Source organism: Nannospalax galili, unplaced genomic scaffold, assembly GCF_000622305.1.
Source record: "Nannospalax galili isolate Female #2095 unplaced genomic scaffold, S.galili_v1.0 scaffold1759, whole genome shotgun sequence".
Lineage (NCBI taxonomy): Eukaryota > Metazoa > Chordata > Mammalia > Rodentia > Spalacidae > Nannospalax > Nannospalax galili.
Window position 1 is genome coordinate 465451 of NW_008342711.1, and position 18380 is coordinate 483830.

General features: G+C 40.8%; 1 protein-coding gene across 1 annotated transcript in view; it reads right to left on the reverse strand.

Moving 5' to 3' along the window:
• Nucleotides 1–15505, reverse strand: part of Itih6 (inter-alpha-trypsin inhibitor heavy chain family member 6) — a 59000-nt gene extending 43495 nt beyond the window's left edge. The window contains 6 exon segments of the mRNA XM_017799555.1: nt 1194–1259; nt 1262–1440; nt 4722–4832; nt 11110–11264; nt 12399–12652; nt 15487–15505. Coding sequence (XP_017655044.1) covers nt 1194–1259; nt 1262–1440; nt 4722–4832; nt 11110–11264; nt 12399–12652; nt 15487–15505 — 784 coding nt within the window.
• Nucleotides 15506–18380: the final 2875 nt, after the last annotated feature.

Below are 18380 nucleotides of genomic sequence, written 5' to 3' on the forward strand. Positions count from 1 at the left end.
CTAGATGAGGAACAGCTGATCTTCCTAAAACAAGGCTCTCTAGATAGGCTGACTAGATTCAGCAGACGGACAAGCACGAGGGAATGGCTGGAGGCCCCGACAACACAGTGGACAGTAACAGGGATGACAGAGTATGTGGGCTCCAGTGTGTGGGAGGGGGAAGGCTATGGGAGGGTGCCATTTGGGAAGTGGATATATAGATGAATAAGATTGTGTGAGATGTTCTGTATGACATACACACAAAAAAAATCAATAAACTTAAAAAGAAGACATATTTGAGGAGGAAGCATTAAAATTTACTTCATGTTAAATAGTAGAGGTGATAAACATTACCTGTGAGCTCTTTTTAAAAAAATTATTTATTTATTATTTTTGTGTATGAGTGTATTGCCTGCATGTATATAGGTACACCAATGTCGTGCAATGCCCACAGATGTCAGAAGAGGGCATCAGATTTCCCTGTAACTGGAGTTACATAAGGTTGTTAGTCACCATATGGGTGCCGGGAACTGAACTCAGGTCCTCAAGGGCAGCTTGTGCTCTTAACTGCTGACCCACCTCTCCTGTCTCCTGCTGAGCTATTAAGACTGGGTCAGTTGTCCTCCAGCCTTGTTGGCCGTTCAGTTCACCCTGGACTGGTGAAACATGAAGACTTATCATCCCAACCAACTGAACCAGACTCCAGAAATGGTGAGGTCCAGGTTTCTGTGTTTCTGGACTATTATACAGTGAGTGTGCTGCAGCCTCTCATAATTCTACAGATGTGGCTAGCAAGTAAGCCTGATAGTCCAGCTGCACCTCTCTTGGGTGGCCTGTTCTTCCCTGCCTGCATCCCCTCTCCTCTCTGTGGGGTTTCCAGGAGAAAGTTGAACTCATCTGACATGAGTTATAAAGTCCTCAACATTATCAGTGTGAATTTTATTATCTCATCCCTCTTCCCTAACATGAATCCTTTGTAATGATTGTAATTTATAATTTAGGAAGTTTCTATCATGCCAAGTTCACCTTGCCTTCAAGGACTACACAGATGTTGGATCCCACATATCTTCAACTTTTAGCAAACCCTCCTCTCTCTCTGATTTGGGAAGGAAATTGGCAGAGAGCATAGACAGATGCATCATTAGAGTAGTGTCCCACAGATTGGCAAGTTTCCCCTTCAGGAATGGCGATATCTTAGAGTGCTGCCCACATACTTGTGTTGTCTTTGGTGTGTACTCAGCTGGTCCTTAGTGGAGGTATGTGCACATAAGCGATGCCTTCCTTTCAGACACAGTGATTTCTATATTTACCTTCCTCACCAGTTGTTCAGGCCTCAGGCTTACCACCAGCTGGTACTGGCCCTAATTTCACTGCAGTAGTTCCTCACAGGCCAGAGAAAAAGTTACCTTTGTCCCTGATGCCAGGCTAGTGGAGATTCGGAGTTTTTCTGATTCCTGATCCCTGGGCAAGAAGCAGAAATGGATGGGAAGGGCATTAGATTTCCTTCAGAACAGTGGAGCTATTAGGTGGCATGATTTTGCTGAACTTCACCCTTATCCCAGTGGACTTGACCAAGCTTCTGTCTCTTAAGTTTCCGGGCCACAGTCAATTACCCAGTCATCTATTCATCATCTTTTCTCTATCCCTTATTTCCACTCCTGAACATTCTACCCGAGATATTATATCAAAGGTGGCTCTCCCTTAAGTAAACTTAGTTAAAACATGAATTGAAAACTGGACAATTGGGGGCTGGTACTTTGTTCTACAAAAAGATAAACACAATGCCTTGCCCCTTTTAAATACTCTTCCCTCAAACCTGTCCAGCCTCATATGCTAAATTGAACTTGTTTATATCAAAATGACTCAATTTTTAGTAGCCGTATCTAAAGTTTTTCTGTAGGATGAAGCTCTCTTAGAATCTAAGAGGAAACCATAAAAAAGATAGTATTTATGCCACATGAATGGAAGTCAGCTAGGAAGTAGGAGTAATTTTTTTAGAGAAATCTTACGTATTAACTCAGACTGAGAAAGACAAACACCATATTTTCTCTTTTATATGTGAATCCTAGCTTTGAATTTTTAGATTTCTACACTTAGCTTGGAATGTCTGTCATAGTCAGGAAGCCAGAAAGGGCCCATGAGAGGGATAGGGGAAGAGTCCTTAATGGGGCAAGGGAAGAGTAAAACATGCATGATATGAAATAACAGTGAGGGATACTGGAGTTCAAAGGTTTAAGTGGTGATCAGGGTGGAAGTATGGGGGAGAGAAGGAGGTGGGTGTGGATTAACCAAAACCAAGGATGTATGAAAAAGCCTTATGGAGACCCACTACTTTGTAAGCTAGTTAAATTTATAATTAAAGAAAAAAGAGTTTAGCCAGGTGTGGTGACACATGCCTTTGATCCCACCACTCAGGAGGCAGAGGCAGGTAGAGCTCTGTGAGATTGAGGCCAGCTTGGTTTACATAGAGAGTAGACCAGATGGGGCTACAGGGAGACACTGCTTTAAAACTAAACAAAACGAAACAAAAAAAGGAATGAATTTTTTAAAAAATTTAAAATATTTTATTATTTTTATTTTATGTGTAGCAGTGTATTGCCTGCATATAGATAAGTGCACCCATGTCATACAATGTCCGTGAGGACAGAAGAGGCCGTTGGATACCCTGGAACTGGAGTTACAGACAGTTGTTAGCTGTCATGTGTCATAACACGTGTCATGTGTTAGCTGGGATTCGAACCTGGGTCTTCTGCAAGAACAACCAGTGTTCTTAACCACTGAGTCATCTCTCCAGCCCCCATGAATGAATATTTTTAAAGGCATTTGAATGGAGGTATTCTGCATGGGTGGACAATAGTACTCCTAGAAGCCAATAAAAATCCCAGTGCCAGGTGTGGGATTCTTCCCTATTAGCTATTGGTCAGGGAGGCCCTGGATATTCCCCCCCCAAAAAAACACTGCCGTTTCTCTTGGTTTCCCATTGTAGCTAGATGGTAAGACCCTATTACTAAAATAGAGAATTCAAGCTCAAACTGACTGGAAAACTTCCTCCTACTGGCTAGTTTTCATAGTGCCAGAAGGTGTTATGCAGGTTGCCAGGGGAGAAAAGTCATGAGCAGTCTTACCCAGCCATGAATCTTGTATGCTATAATATCAATCTGCCAGGCAAGATGTGCCTAATGATGCAGTAGTGGCATGACTATTATGAGATAACCAACTGGTCTCAGATTGGATTTGAGGCCTGATGCACAGAAAGGAATTCATGCCTGGCACTGTAAATCTGTTCAAAACCTGTCTTACTAAATGGTCACTGTTTTAGTTAGCTTTCTATTGATATGATAAAATGCTGTAATAAAACACTGACCAAAACCAACTTAGGGGGGAAAAGGTTTATTTCAGTTTACAGTACAGTCCTTCATCAAGGGAAGCCAGGACAGAAGCTCAAGCAGGAACCTGGAGGCAAGAACTGATGCACAGGCCATGAAGGAATACTGCTAACTGGATTGCTACTCTGGTCTGTGTTCAATCTGTTCTATTATAAAACCCAAGATCACCTGCCCAGGCATGGCACCACCAACACTGCACTGGGCACATCACTGAATAATCAAGAAAATACCTCACAGACATACCCACAGGCCAGTCTGATAGAGGAAACTCCCCAATCAAGGTTCCCTCTTCCCATGTGTGTCAGGTTGACAACTGAAGCTATCCAGTCAATCATATTATCAAACTGCCTTCTAATATTTATATTTATGCCCATAAATTAGTGCTGCTTTCAACTTAGATTACAGAAGCTCCTTTTTTGTAGTGGAAAGCAGTTAATGCAAAGACTAATAACTGGTTAAAGTGCTCAGAATAAGTGACTCTGAGTGTTTAGCCCTAAAGAGGATATCTGTGTTAATCCCCCAAGCCCAAGGCTCAGGGAACATCACAGAAGAGGGGGCAGAAAGAATGTAAGAGTCAGAGGATGAGAAGAATTGCTATTAAATTCTGTCCTCTGAACATGACATGTCCACTATGCTCATGAACTCACAGGAACTGTGGTTATCTGCAAAAGATCAAGACAGTCAACATTCCACCTTGAATGAGGGAGCTAAGGAGATAGTTGAGGCTGCTGGTGGAGGGAGAGTCATCTTTCTTTGAAGATATGACCACTGGTAGGTTGCCTATGTTCCAGTGGATGGTCCCCATACCCATTCACATATGAGCATCAGTAATTGGACTCAGAGCATTATATAAAAAAAGAAGAGGACATGACACTGGGAGGTAGATGTGTTGAGGAGATGTATGGGTAGTTAGAGAGGGCATAGGGGATGGATATTGTATAAGTGCATAATATTCTCAATTGATAAAATACATTGTATGCATGCACAATAGTCTCAAAGAATAAAAATACATTAAAAATAAAAATAGGTAAAAAGTAAAACAATCTCATTTGTACACAACCTTCCCAGATGGTACCAATTCTTAAGCAAGCTACATTTTCCTAGCAGAAGAAAACTAAAAAACGGGGAAGTAAATGCCCACTTATTGAAAATCTACTGTTATGGGCTTTGTGCTGATTCCCATAATCTTTATGTAATCCTATGAAGTAGTAATAACTATGAATAACTGGTTGAAGTGCTATCTTCAACTAACTTCATTTTCAAGAAGTAGAGAATGAGGCCCAGAGAGAAGGTATATCTGTCCTCATCACATAGCTAAGATGACTTAATCATATTTCAGACTAGATAGAGTCTTACCTGATGCCTACATGAGCATCTATCTTTCCTTGATGATAGGCTTCTTCATAGATTTTCTTTGCCTGGTGCTTCTCCTTTATTTCTGAAACACAGACTTTATTGTTGATGGTCCTGATGGGGCAGGAAAAAGAAGGGAAAACAGAGACAGAGAAGGAACAAAAAAGATGCTCAAAACATAAATACAAAGAAAGAGGAGGAAATGGAGGGGATGGAAAAAGGAAAGAGCAAAATAACATTATACTCAAAATTGAGCAGGAAGAATTGAGTAGAGCAAAAGAGATAAAACATGTTCTAGTATCTATTTGTCAGATGGGAAAAGACAAGATCATAGAGCGTGCGGTAGAGCCAGTGTTGGATTTTTGTGTTTCTCAATGTATTGAATAAATAATGTTTGCCTTTTGATACACAAAAATCTTTTTAGGTATAACGTAGCTGAACATTTTATTATAATTTTTATGTATTTACTACAACATTTTTTTGGTATTTTTGAGACAGGGTCTCTCTGTAGCCCCAGCTAGCCTGAAACTCACTATGTACACCAGACTGGCTTTGATCTCACAGAGATCCACCTGCCTCTTCTTCTCAAGTGCTGGGATTAAAAGCGTGTGCCACCATGCCTGGGTACAACATTTACTTTTAAATAAAACACATCAAGCTAGGCATGGTGGTAGGCCTGTAAACTCAAGAGGCTGAGACAGCAGAATCACTAATTTGAGGTCAGTCTGGGGTATATAGTGAATTTCAGGCCAATCTTGGAAACTTATTAAGACTCTGTCTCCAGTTTTATTTTAAGATGTATTTATTTTATTTTATGTATATGAGCATTTTGCCTGCATGTATGTGCACCAATGCATGCAGTGTCTACATAGGCCAGAAGAGGGTGTCAGAACCCACAAAATTGGAGTTACAGACATTTGTGACTTGCCATGTAGGTGCTGGGAACTGAACTTAGGTCTTCTGCAAGAGTGTCAATTGCTCTTAACTGCCAAGCCATCTCTTCAGCCCCCTGTCTCAAATATTACACACACACACACACACACACACACACACACACACACACACACTCATGCTACACTGAACCCATTAGCTTATGGATTCTGTTGCTTGGGATATGACAAACAATCTGAAAACTATCTTTTTAAAAGAAAACACAGGTAATATTGTAAATGGTGTGGTATAGGTGGTAAAAATTGTCAGGGATGTACAAATTACTACAAAGGCTTCTGGACTGAACTTGGGAGGGACCCTTGTTAGTAGGGAGCTCAGAGACTGATGAATTACAAACAAACATCCCTATTTCCCCCATTTCTCCAAGAAAGACAAAAAAGTGTTAAAAAATTTATAGGAGATGGCCTTGGAACTGGGTCTGAAAAACAGAGAGGGTATGGTAAACCATCCTCACTGATCTTACCTTCTCGGGCTCCTTCTCCTTATGATCTCTAAATCTCTGGAACACTCTGGAAGCTCTGTTCTTGACCCTCCCTTCCTTCTCTCCCATCTACTCACCTTTTCTCTTCTTTCTAGATTCACTCTTTAGGTGATGTAATCAAGGCCTGTGACCTTAAAAATTATTAATACACAGAAGACTCCCAAATCTGTTTCTTTAGAGTATATCTGCACTCCTGAACTCCAGAGCCATTCGTCAAACTGCTCGTTTGATAATTCCACTAAAATGTTCAATAGGCACCTCAAGCTTAACATATCCCAAACTGAGCCCCTAACATCTCCCCACTCCCAAGTCTGTTCCTCCTCATCTCAGGAAATAGTTGTTACGATAAAAACTTTAGTGTTATGTTTGACTTAACATGCACTGTATTTTGATCATATTCAGACTCCTTCCCCCTCCCCACCCACATTTTACTACCCCCCTCTTCCTTTTATACTCCACATCTAGGCCATCAGGGAATTTGACTCTATCTTTATAATACATCTACAATTTGACCACTTTTCACTACTTCTACAATTATTGCCCTGGTCCAAACTACCAATATTTTTTTTTTCTTGAGTAAACACAATAACCTACTAACTGGTCTCCCTCTTTAAATCCTTACTCCTTGTAGACTGTTCTCAAAGCAGTCAGAAGTATTCTGTTTATCTTAAATAAAGACATTTTATTTCCTCTGCTCAAAACTGTCTGTAGCTTCCATCTCAACTGCAAATAAACAAAACTCTTCACTAGGCCCCCTGTGGTTCTACACAAGCTAGTTTACTGCTACCTCTCCAACCCCATCACCTCCTACTCTTGCTGCCTCTCATCTTGCTCTTGTCATGCTGACTTTATTGCTATTTACTTTACTTTTCCGTTCCCCCTTTCCACTTCCATCTTACTTGTCACCCCCATGTCCTTTATTATTATCTTTTTAAAGGCCTATCAAATCTAATCTGTGTTTTCCAAGTGCCCATAGGTGTGGGTCTGTTTCTTGGGGTCAGGGATCTCATTGTACTTTAGGCTGGTTTTGAACTCACTCTGTATGTACGTGTAGCATCACCTTCCTATCTTCTTTTCCTTTATTTTCTAAGAGCACGGCTTACTATGTAGCTCAGAATGGTTTTGAACTTAATATTCTTGCCCCTTTTTTGTCATGAGTATTTTAAAAATAAAATTAAAATCCTGGAGTCCCAGCATTGAGAAGGTGGAGATACATGGATCCCTGGGGCTCACTGGCTAGCCAGTCAGTCTTGCTGGCAAGTTCCAGATCAGTGAGTGATGCTGTCTCACAAAAAAATGTGGATGGTGTCTGAGGAACAACACCTGAAGTTGACCTCTGAACTCCGCACACATGCACATGCCTGTGCACGTGGACACAAACATGCACACATAAAAACCCCATAAAAGTTTACATACTAATGGCTATCTAATGTTTGATAGCCATGTGATACATGTATACGTTATGTAATGTTTAAATCAGGTTAACCATTTATACACTCAAGCATTTATCGTTTCTCTTCTTAAAATATTTTTATTGATTAGAGAATTTCATACACCGTATTTTGATCATATTTAGACTCCCTCCCCCTTCCCATCCACATTTTACTACCCCCCCACTGACTTCATGTCCTCTGTTATTATTCATCTTTTCTTAAAGACCCATTGAGTCTAATTTGTAACGGTGAATCTATCCCTTGGAGTCCCGTCAATGTACCAAGTCATCACACTAGTAAGGAAAAGTGACTTTCTCTCTCCCAGCATCTGTAAATTGCCAATGGATCCTCAGCTGCGGCTGGGGCTTCTTGCCTACCTCTCCCATCCATGCTGGGCTTTATTATTTCTTTATGATGAAAAATTTCAGATCTCTTTCTTACAGTTTTTTAAGTATGGTATGTAATTATTACCTATATTATGCTACATTACCCTAGAGCTTATTGCTCCTATCTGTAACTGGAATGCTCTAGTTCTCTACAACCCTTATCCCTACCAGTCTTTGGAAGTCATCATGCCACTCTAAAATTCTATGGAATTAACATTTAAAATTCCAGATAGTAGTGAGATCATATGGTATTTGCCATACTGTGATGACATACTTCATATAACCTAATGATCTCCAGTTCCATCCATTAGGGGAGGGAGGGTGAGAACTTTGTTTTTGTTTTTAAAAATATTTTTATTGAGATTTTATACATTTCATACAATGGCCTTAATCAAATTTAGATGTCCTCCCCCATCCATGTCCTCATGCCGCCCCCCCCCCACGGGACATCATGCATTCTATCATATGTGTTAAGTCCTATCCAGTCAAGCATTTGCACCCTGATGTCCTTCAGTGCAAGTTCATTCACTGGAGTCTAGTCAATCTAGATATCTTAAGGAATATCTACACTTACCCAGCAGTAATTAGTTGCCAACAGCTCCCAGGCTAGGGCTGGCTGGCCCACCGCCCATTTCCTTTTCTCCACTCTGGGCCCTTGTTGTTTTTGTTTGTGAGACAGGGTCTTGCTCTAGCACAGGCTACCCTCAAACTCCCAATTTTCCAGCCTCAGCTTTCCAAATGTTGGTATTATGGGCATAAGTTGCCATATCCCACACAAACAGAATTTTAAAAAAAATTTGAGACAGGGTTTTGCTGTGTGATCTAGGCTGGTCTTGAGCTCCCTATCTTCTGTCTACAGCCATCAAACTGCTGAGCTCACAGTCGTGGGCCAACATGCCTAGCCCATCTATGTTGTCAGAGTCACAAGACTTCATTCTTTTTAATGGTGCATTTGGGCATCAAATTTTCTTTAGTCATTCATTAATTGGACCCTAAGTTTGTTTGTACTTTTAACTATTGTATATAGCATTCCTTGCTTTTTTTCAACTTTTACAGTATACTCTTGTCTCAGAACCTTTGTAATTACTCTTCACTTTGTCTAGAATGTTCTTCTTCCAGATCTTCACAAGTCTTCACATCATCTCTTGTCAGGTCCTTAATGCCACTTCCTCAGAAACACATCTTGATCACTATTAACTGGAACCTTCCACTCAATCTCCTCTCTCTCTCTCTCTCTCTCTCGCTCTATTCTCTATTTTTTGTAACACTTCTAATGGACAAACTGATGCATATTTGTTTATGTTTTCCATGTCTTATCTTCTCTGGGAGACTATGAGCTCCTTGAAGTCAAAGGTTTCATCTGTCTGATTTGCTACTTGCATCAGGAATTTGGCCTGGCACACAGTAAACACTCAGTTATTTCATAATGGGTAGCCCAGAGTAACAGTAAGAGAAGGAGAGTATGTTTCACAGAACAGTGGATCAAAGAGAAGGGAGATGTAGAAAGAAGGCTAGAGAATACAGGACTTTGAACTTAAAACTCAGTGAGCTTATATTGCAGTAAGGGCTCTGCCATGGTGAATGTGGAATGATGGATAAGTCTCAAAATGGGAAGAGATGGATGGGATCAGAACTAGCCTTTGAGCTGTGAGAGTTTGGTGTCCTAGAGAACATTAGTACACCTCTATAGGAGATGAGAACAACTGTCTCCATTTCACAAATGGAGTAACTAGGGCACAGATAGCAGCAGCTTCCAGGAATGCTAAAGGAAGACCTACAGCTGGCAGAAGAGACTACTCAGGCAAGAAGTGTTTCAAGGCAGCTGAAACAGTATTGCCTAGGCTCGCTAGTGTGGGGGTGGACAGAGTTGGCTGGGCCTCAAGGTCTCCTGGGGGCTGGAGTGGTTAGGGTGGAGCTACTCTGGCAGCAGCACAGTGGGGCCTCTGTGTGTGTGCTGCCTCCAGCCAGTATACTTTCCACAGAGTCTTCCCAGGAACATTTTCTCCAGCCTGCTTTGCTTAATTTTTAAAAAATCCTTTTGGTGTATTTTTTCCTGTTAAAATAAAATCCAAATTCTGCCTGATAGCTTGTCATCAATTGACTGCGAATCTCTCAGGTCAGCCCCTATACTTCATATGATGCCTGGGTTTTGTTTGGGGGTTGCTTTTGGTTTTGGTCTTTGTTTTTTTTAAGTCCCCAACATCTTGGTCCCTTCAAATCTTACCTGTATGGAAATCCTATTGCCAGGAAGCCCTCCTTAACTGCCTCAGTTCCTCTGCCCTATACTGACTTCACCTTCTGCCAGCCTAGCCGCTCTCCAAAGTGCAGCCAGCAGGTTCTCGATGGTACAATATGGCCTCCAGGGCTATAGAGATTGTTTATGGTACAAGGACCTTCTCTTCAATCACAGGGGTGAGGGTGACTAAGCAAGGGCAGAAATTATATTTTTACTGGGCTTCCTAATCTACTAAGTATGAGAGTGTCTTCACTCAGTCAGAAGTCCCCTCTACCATTTTGTTCTTTTGAAGCAGGATCTAAGGTATCCAAGGCTGGCCTTGAACTTGAGCTCACTATAATAGCCGAGGATGACTTTAAATTTCTGATCTTCCTGCCTTTATCTCCTAAGTGCTGGTATTACAGGTGTGCACCACCAAGGCCATTTATGAATTGCTGGGGGTTGAATCCCAGGCTTTGTGTGTACTAGGCAAGAACTTGACCATCTGAGCTACACCCCTAGCCCCAGAAGTCTTCTTGTTGTTTTTACTAAAGTATTATATGGGCTAACAAATCTTTATCTACTTATTCTTCTTTTGTTCATCATCTCAACCAGGGCCCTGTTATCTAACAAAACAAAACAGAAAAAAGTCATGCACCATTTATATTACTTACTCCCTCCATAAACAAGTCGCTCCTCCCTCCAATGGTCTCTTCAGTCCCACCACCACTGTATCATGCCATACCCCAGTATAGTAGGACTCTCCTTAGCTTCTCAGCCTCTTGGCTGGTCCTTCAAGATTACCCTTGCTTCACTATTGTTACTCCTTTTTTACCACCACTCTGCTCTACTAGAAGAACAAAACAAAAGACGGAATGAATATATACATAAATTAATTAAACAATGAGTTTGGAAGTAGACTTACAGAGTGAAGTTGGAGATAAAAGCGACGTGAGGCAGATTCACATCAAAGATGGTTTCATGGGCTTCAGTATGTGGATTGAAGGGGATAGAGGTGACCAAGGTGTGGGCATAACAAGACACCACAGTGGAGCATACGGAATAGCTTGTCATCAACAGCTGAGAGAGAAGACAAGAGGTAAGTTAGAAAGAGATCTTTATTGACCCAGATGGGCTGGTACTTGGGAACCCAAGCTTCCTAAACTGTCTTCCAGGTAGAGGTGAAGAAACTGAGGTGCAAAGGAGTGAAAATGGCCTCTGTTATGCATTTAGTGAATCTACCTGAGAGTGTAGTAAGTTTAGCAAGTCTCAGACCCAAAGGCTCAGAGAAGATCACAAACTAAAGCTTCTCTAGACAAGGGATTCTCTAACTTTAATGCACACATAAACTCAGGAGATTTTGCTAAAATACAGATTTTGATTTAGCAATTCTAGAGTCTGGGAGAGGCTGAGATTCTCATTGGTAAAAGGGTCCCCAGGGCTTCTGCTGGTGGTCCATGGATTTCATTTAGAATGAATATAGCACTTTAGTAAGGCTTTAAAATGTAACAGAATGGTTGTATTCATCGGACCCTACTTTCTCACAAGTCAATGTGACATTTAGGGGTTTTTTAATCTTCTTTATTATTTCAGGTGTAAGGACTGAACCTAATAAGTACAATCATGTACTGCATGCATGATAAGTATTCAGTATGTATGATCTTATTTAATCCTCACATCAGTCTTGGGAGTTAAATATTATTATTTCCCATATCTTATGGATGTGTTAACTGATTACTCTGAGGATGTGAACCTCAGAGACTGAGCTCATCCATTAGTAAGATAACTTCTTGTTTACCATCCCTGTAGTCACAATCTCCCCATCTGTCTACCCACATGTTATATACATATAGTTTGTTCTTAGCACAGAGAAGTGAAAAATGGAGGCAATTTGGGATCAGATGTACATAGATCTAAGTTCTGACTGTACAACCTCTGAGTCTTAACCTCTGAGCCTTTGTTTCCTCCTTTCTCTAATGGAGGAATAATAGAGCCTGGCTTACAGGGATGCTGTGATGACTAGCTGAAATAATAATTAAGACCATTGCTGCAACACCTGACATGCACTCAGCAAATAGCCACCCTTTTTCTCTGGCCTGGTTTTCTCAGCCCTTAAAGAAACAGACTGAAAAACTTTCTCCCAATACCCCCACCCCAAGGAGCTATTTTTTTTTCACAAATTCCAGAGCTTTGCCCTCTCATGCCATAACTGACCTTGGTACTCGATGAGGCAGGGCCATGGGGTCCCTGGTGTGTTAGGTAATGGAGAATGGTCAGAAAAAAACTGACATAGCTGAGGCACCTCCATTCAGACGTGGTGCTACTTCTGGCCTGTGTCTGTTGTTCACGTCCAGGATATCTGAGCCCAGTCTTCAAATCCTCCTCTTTTAAACTTCCAGGTAGCCCTTTCCTTGAGAGGGAGGGTCCATACTGAAGTGTGGAGAAGTCTCTGAATATGCCATTGAGGCCTACACAAGTCAGGATTGTCCAAGAGCTGGAGCTGGCATCTTGCCTGGAGAAGGGCCAGTTCCATGCCTCCCTTTTTCCCCCTTCATCTAGCCGTAAGATGAATGGAAACTAAACATACCAGAGTGCTGGGTCTGTCTGTTTGCTATGTTGGCTCAGGGTGGGGTTTTTCTTTCCTATAAACATCCACTGGAACCCAATTACTGGAACCAGGGAAAGGTCACTCAGTACTGATCTTACAAAGGTAGTAGACTTTAAAGAGGGCCAGAGAGACAAACATCCAGTGTTGCCCTTTTCTGCTATTGACTTTAGTCTTGACACAGGAGGGACTACAACAATGTAAGGTCCCACAAACACAAGATTTTTCACTCTCCTGAATAGTCAGAGGTCAAGATGAACTGAGGCAGAAATGAAAAAGAATATAACTCAGTGGTTCAAAAAAACAGATGCTGGAACCAGGCGTGGTGGCACATGTCTTTAATACAAGCATGTGAGAGACAGAGGCAGGTAAATCTCTGTGAGATCTAGGCCAACCTGGTTAAGTTCCAGGCCAGTTGGGGCTACAGGGAGACCCTGTCTCAAAAAAACAGACAAAAAATTACAGAATCTGGATTGAGAACATCTGGGCTTGATCGAAGTTCTGCCACTTACTAGCTGCGTGGTATTGAGCAAGTCAACTAACCTCTCTGAAGTCTCAGTTTTCTTATGTGTAAAATGAAGATAATAACGGCATTTCATACAAATGTGAACATTAAGTGATTTTGTACTTTTGGGATGGTTGGTATATCAAAAGCATTCGGTAAATACTTGCTCAGATGAGGTATAACAAAAATCATGTGGTCAGGCACACATTTATAATCCCAGCACTTGGGAGACTGACTGACACATAAGAATTATGAATACAAGGCCAGCCTAGGCTGCTTAGTAAGTGCCATGCCAGTGAGACTGTCTTAAGAACAACAACCAAAGAGTATGGGAAGCCCTCTGTCCTGCTGGAGATATGGGAATGGAAGAGAGATGCAGACTGGAAGTACTTTGGGCTCAAGGTTTTACAGGTCCTGTGGAGGATGGAGTGAAGAGTAGGTCTGCACAGGGACCATTAGCATGTGTCAGACCACTTATCTCATGTACATAGATCATATTCACAAGAGTTCCAGCACCTAACTTCAGTAACAAAACCAACCCTCTGAGGACATTTTATAAACTGGTGCAAAGACACTCTAATTTGCCCTATGGTCTTTAATACTGCACAACAAATTCTTATTGTGGCCATGGGCAAATCTTGTCAATTGCCATCTCTTCCAAGCCCACCCAAAGTTTCCCATTGGAATTTCCTCAGTATGGGAGGGTGCTGGAGATATAGCTCAATTGGTAGAGTGCTTGCCCACCATTCATGAAGTCTTGAGTTGGGTCTCTAGTGCCCTATAAACCAGGTGTGGTAGAGCATGTCTATAATCTCAGCACTGTGCAGGTAGAAGCAGGAGGATCAGAAGTTCATGGTCATACTCAGCTAGATAGGAAGTTTGAGGACAGCCTGGGATATGTGAGACCATGTCTAGAACAACAAAAAATTCCTCTTGGGGGAGAGTTCTAGCTAAAGAAAAGTTTTGTTTATACAAGCAACAGAGAAAACTCCATGAGGTACCCAGTCTCGCTCTTAAAGATGAACAGATAGCAAAGGTTCCTCAGGCAAATTAAGAAGACTGTAACATGGAAGCAATAAACTAAATAAACAAATAGAACAACTAAACCTAGAGAAAATTGGAAATTTGAGGAACAAAAGAGAACTTCAGGAAAAAATGATAACATTTTCGATGATTCAAGAAAATACGCATAAAACAAGAACTATATGCTACAAAACAGGGACAACCAGAGAAAAGAAAGGCAACTCAAAACTGACAAAAAGTTGCTGGAAATAAAGAAGTCATCCGAAAAACTAGGAAATAACATCAAAGAAATCTCTTAGAATATAAGGCAAAACCCCCAACCAACCCACCAAACAGCAACAACAAAACAGATAATCAAAACAAGCAGGAAATATGAAAAAAGAAAAGATACAGATCAATCTAGCAGGCTCAACATTTAAAGAAAAGTTACAGAGTAAAGGAAGAAAAGAAATCTTTTAAAGAAATGTATTAGGCGCTTAGCGTGATGGTGCATATCTGTAAGTGGGGAGGCTGAGGCAGGAGGATTCCTGCAAGTCAGGGCCAGCCAGGTCTCCAAAGTGAGTGTCAGGCTAACCAGGGCTACATATTGAGACCCTGTCAACAAAAATAAAAATAAAAATGTATCGGAAAGTAATTTCCTACGGCTAAAGAAAGATCTCTGGAGTTGGGGTCAGAACAATGAATCCAGAAAATAGTGAATCCAACTCCATCACCTCAGCAATTCCCACACTAGCCTTCTTCCACTTTTATCAGCCCCTCTTCTGTTTTCCATCAGTACATTTTCAGATCCTTTAAACTCAATCCACATTTTTCTTCCTCTCTGTTAAAAATCCATGGTGGATTCCACCATCGCCTACTTATAGGGTCTTATGTGAATGGAGCTGATTAGGCAAGCAAGCTCTTATTACCTTTCTGAGCTCAGAGTCTATTAGTTCTCTTTGTCCTTTGACTACTCAAGCAACTCTGGAGTTTATCCTCTTCTAAAATGTCAGAGGTGGAAAAATAGGGCCATGCATGATCCTGCCTTGGGATCCTTGAACTGACCTTTCTGCTTGGAAGGTTCTTCTCCCAGGCATCCACTTTGCTCTCTCACCTTATGTAAATTTTTGTTCACATGCTATCTTTTTATTGAGTTACTTCTTGACCAACCTATTTAAAATAGAAATTACCTCTTTCCTTCACTGGCATTCTCTAGCTCTTTTACCCTGTCTCTCATTCTCTCTCCTCTCTCTCTCTCTCCCTTCCCCGTCTCAATTTTTTTGAAAGACAGAGTCTTACTCTGTAGCTCAGGCTGGCCTCAAACTCCAGATCTTCCTTTGTTGGCCTTCTGAGTGCTGGAATTAAGGAGTGAGCCACTACACCTGGCTTTTATTTTTCTCCATAGCATTTTTTCACACATTTTTGCCTGTTACAGATTTTACTTCTTGATCTGATTATTTTCTCTGTTCCCCTTACTAAAATCATTTCCATGGGGGACAGGGATTACCACCTGTCTTTTTCACTGCTATGTCTTCGGCTCCGTGACCATTATCTGGCACATAAAGACATATGATTTAGGAAAAATAAAAGCTATCACAAAGTCTGTATATAATTCTACAAGAAAGTTGTGGTTTAAATATAAAACAAAATAAAATGTGGTTATAAGCAACTAATAGGGTATAAGAGAAACTCCATTTGACCTTAATGCTAGAAACACTCTCCTTTGAGAGGCACAAGATTGTGGTATTGGACTTGTAAAGAAGGAAGCATTTTCTTGACTCACTACTTAACTGGATTTTGAAAAAATTTACGTAGTCATAACAATGTAAATGCAGATTTAAGTTTCAACCTGGAGAGACAAAGCAGGGAAGACCTGGCTATTGCTGCAGAACAGACTGTAAACGGATAATATAAAAGGAAAGATGAAACAAATAATGTGGGGCACTGATGGGTAATGTGTGACTAATAGCCCTAACATACTTGTTTTTAAAAGCAGGCAGTTGGAATAATTGTCAAAAATGGATAAGATATGAAATTGAGGTCTGCATATTTTTCAGACTACAAAATCAAGCAATAACAAAAGGGAAATATTGATGTTAGCCACTGTAGAAGAGTGAAGGAGGAAGGAGTGAAGCTGTGTGCAGGAGGGGAATTCACATTCCATTTTGGGGACTTAATAGAATATTGTCCAAATTTTAGAAGCCAATAGACATTATAAACATATTATCAAGAATTGTGAAGAGAGCCAAACCAAAAGAGAACAAAAACCAAAAATTCTTTTTTTTTTGTATTTTGAGATAGGATCTCACTAGGTAGCTGTGGTTGGCCTGGAATTCACCATGTAGACCAGGCTGGCCTCAAACTCACAGAGATCCACCTACCTCTGCCTCCCAAGTGCCGAGATTCAAGGTGTGCACCACCACACCTGGTTTAAAACCAAAAAATTCTTAAAAGATGGCTTCAAAAACAAAGTTATGTTCTTTGCAGGAAAACAGATGCAGCTTGACATAATCATAGTAGTCATATTAAGTCAGTCTCAGAAAGACAGATATCATATGTGTTCTCTTATTTGTGGTTCTCGGATTTTATATTGATACACAATGTCATATACACAAAGGTAGAAGTGAAACAGTATAGAAGAAAAGGGGCTACCGGGGGAGGGGTAAGAAAAGAGTGGCAGGAAAATATACTTAACATACAACATATGCTTGTATGAAAACCAAAAAAACTAAAAAATTTTAAAAGTTGGCTTCAAGGGCGTGGGATGCTGATGTAGAGTGGTGAAGCTTGGGGTTATTTTTATAATATGCTTTTTTGGGTTGATACCATATACCCTTATGATTTTAATAAAAATAAAATATTAGAAACCTTATGTTGCTCTCACAAAGGAAACAATTTTTTTCACAAGTGGGGGGGTCTCAAATTGGAGCTCTTAGTTGGCCTGGAATTCGCTATGTAAACCAGGCTTGCCTAGAACATAGGGCAGTCATCCTGCTTCTGCCCCCCAAATTCTGGGATTACAGGTTTGCACCACCACGCCTGGCTTGAAATAATTATATATCTTATGATACTTTTAAAATGAATATCAAGTTAGACTTGCCTCCATAGATGAAAATCATACTGAAATGTCCCTAACACGTTTAGGAAGAGGGAGGGTGTTTTAGCTCTTCTATTGCTATAATAAAGTACCTAAGGGTGCATGTTCAACGTCTAAGATTATCTGGTCCCATCTTTTGCACCTCTGTTGATGGCATCCTTGACTGCATCTCAACAACACAAACAGCATAATGGTACAACCATAAGCAAAGAGAGCTCAAATGGTGAGGTGTGACTCTTCTACTAATAAGTCACAATTATAGACACTAGCCTGAGTCCCAAGACAGAGCATTAATCCTTCCCAAGGGTGAATGAAACACTAGCCAGGAGGGGACTTAAAATGAGTTGCCCAAATGTAAGCTTTTTATGAGCAAATGCCACCTTTGTGGTAGTGCATAATACATGGTTGGTCCCCATTTTCTTTTGAATGGCCCAATCCTTTCTCACAGTCTTGTTCTTAGTAGGCCTCTGTGTCAGTACAGTCAGATATGGGAAACTCGTCTTTTACGTAACAAAAGGTAGTTGTTTTTGGGGGGGATAGATAGCCCGCCAAACTTAAGGGTTTATTAGAGTAACATGAAATGAGTTAAATTGCCTTACAATAGGAAAAAAAAAAAAAAGGAGATTCCACTGGGATTTCAAAAGAGAAGACAGACGAACTTGGAAATGAGAAGGAATGGAGATGTCATTAAGTTAGAGGACAGAAAGGACTCACCCAGAAATGGGGCACACAGGGCTTTTCCTGGTAATGAGAAAGGCAATGGAGTTCAAAGGATAAGAAAGTCTGAGCTCCAATTTCTAATTTGCTGTGCTATACAGCTTAGGTGACCAAAGAAAAGACCAAAGAAATGCTCTGGAAGGAAATTTTTGCCACTTTCTCTCAGCATTACCTCTGAATTTTACAAAATTTGTTGACTGATTCTATATATTTCAAGGGAAGAGAAATTTGCTAGGCAGGATTGGTGGTAGGGATGTTCGGCACATCCCC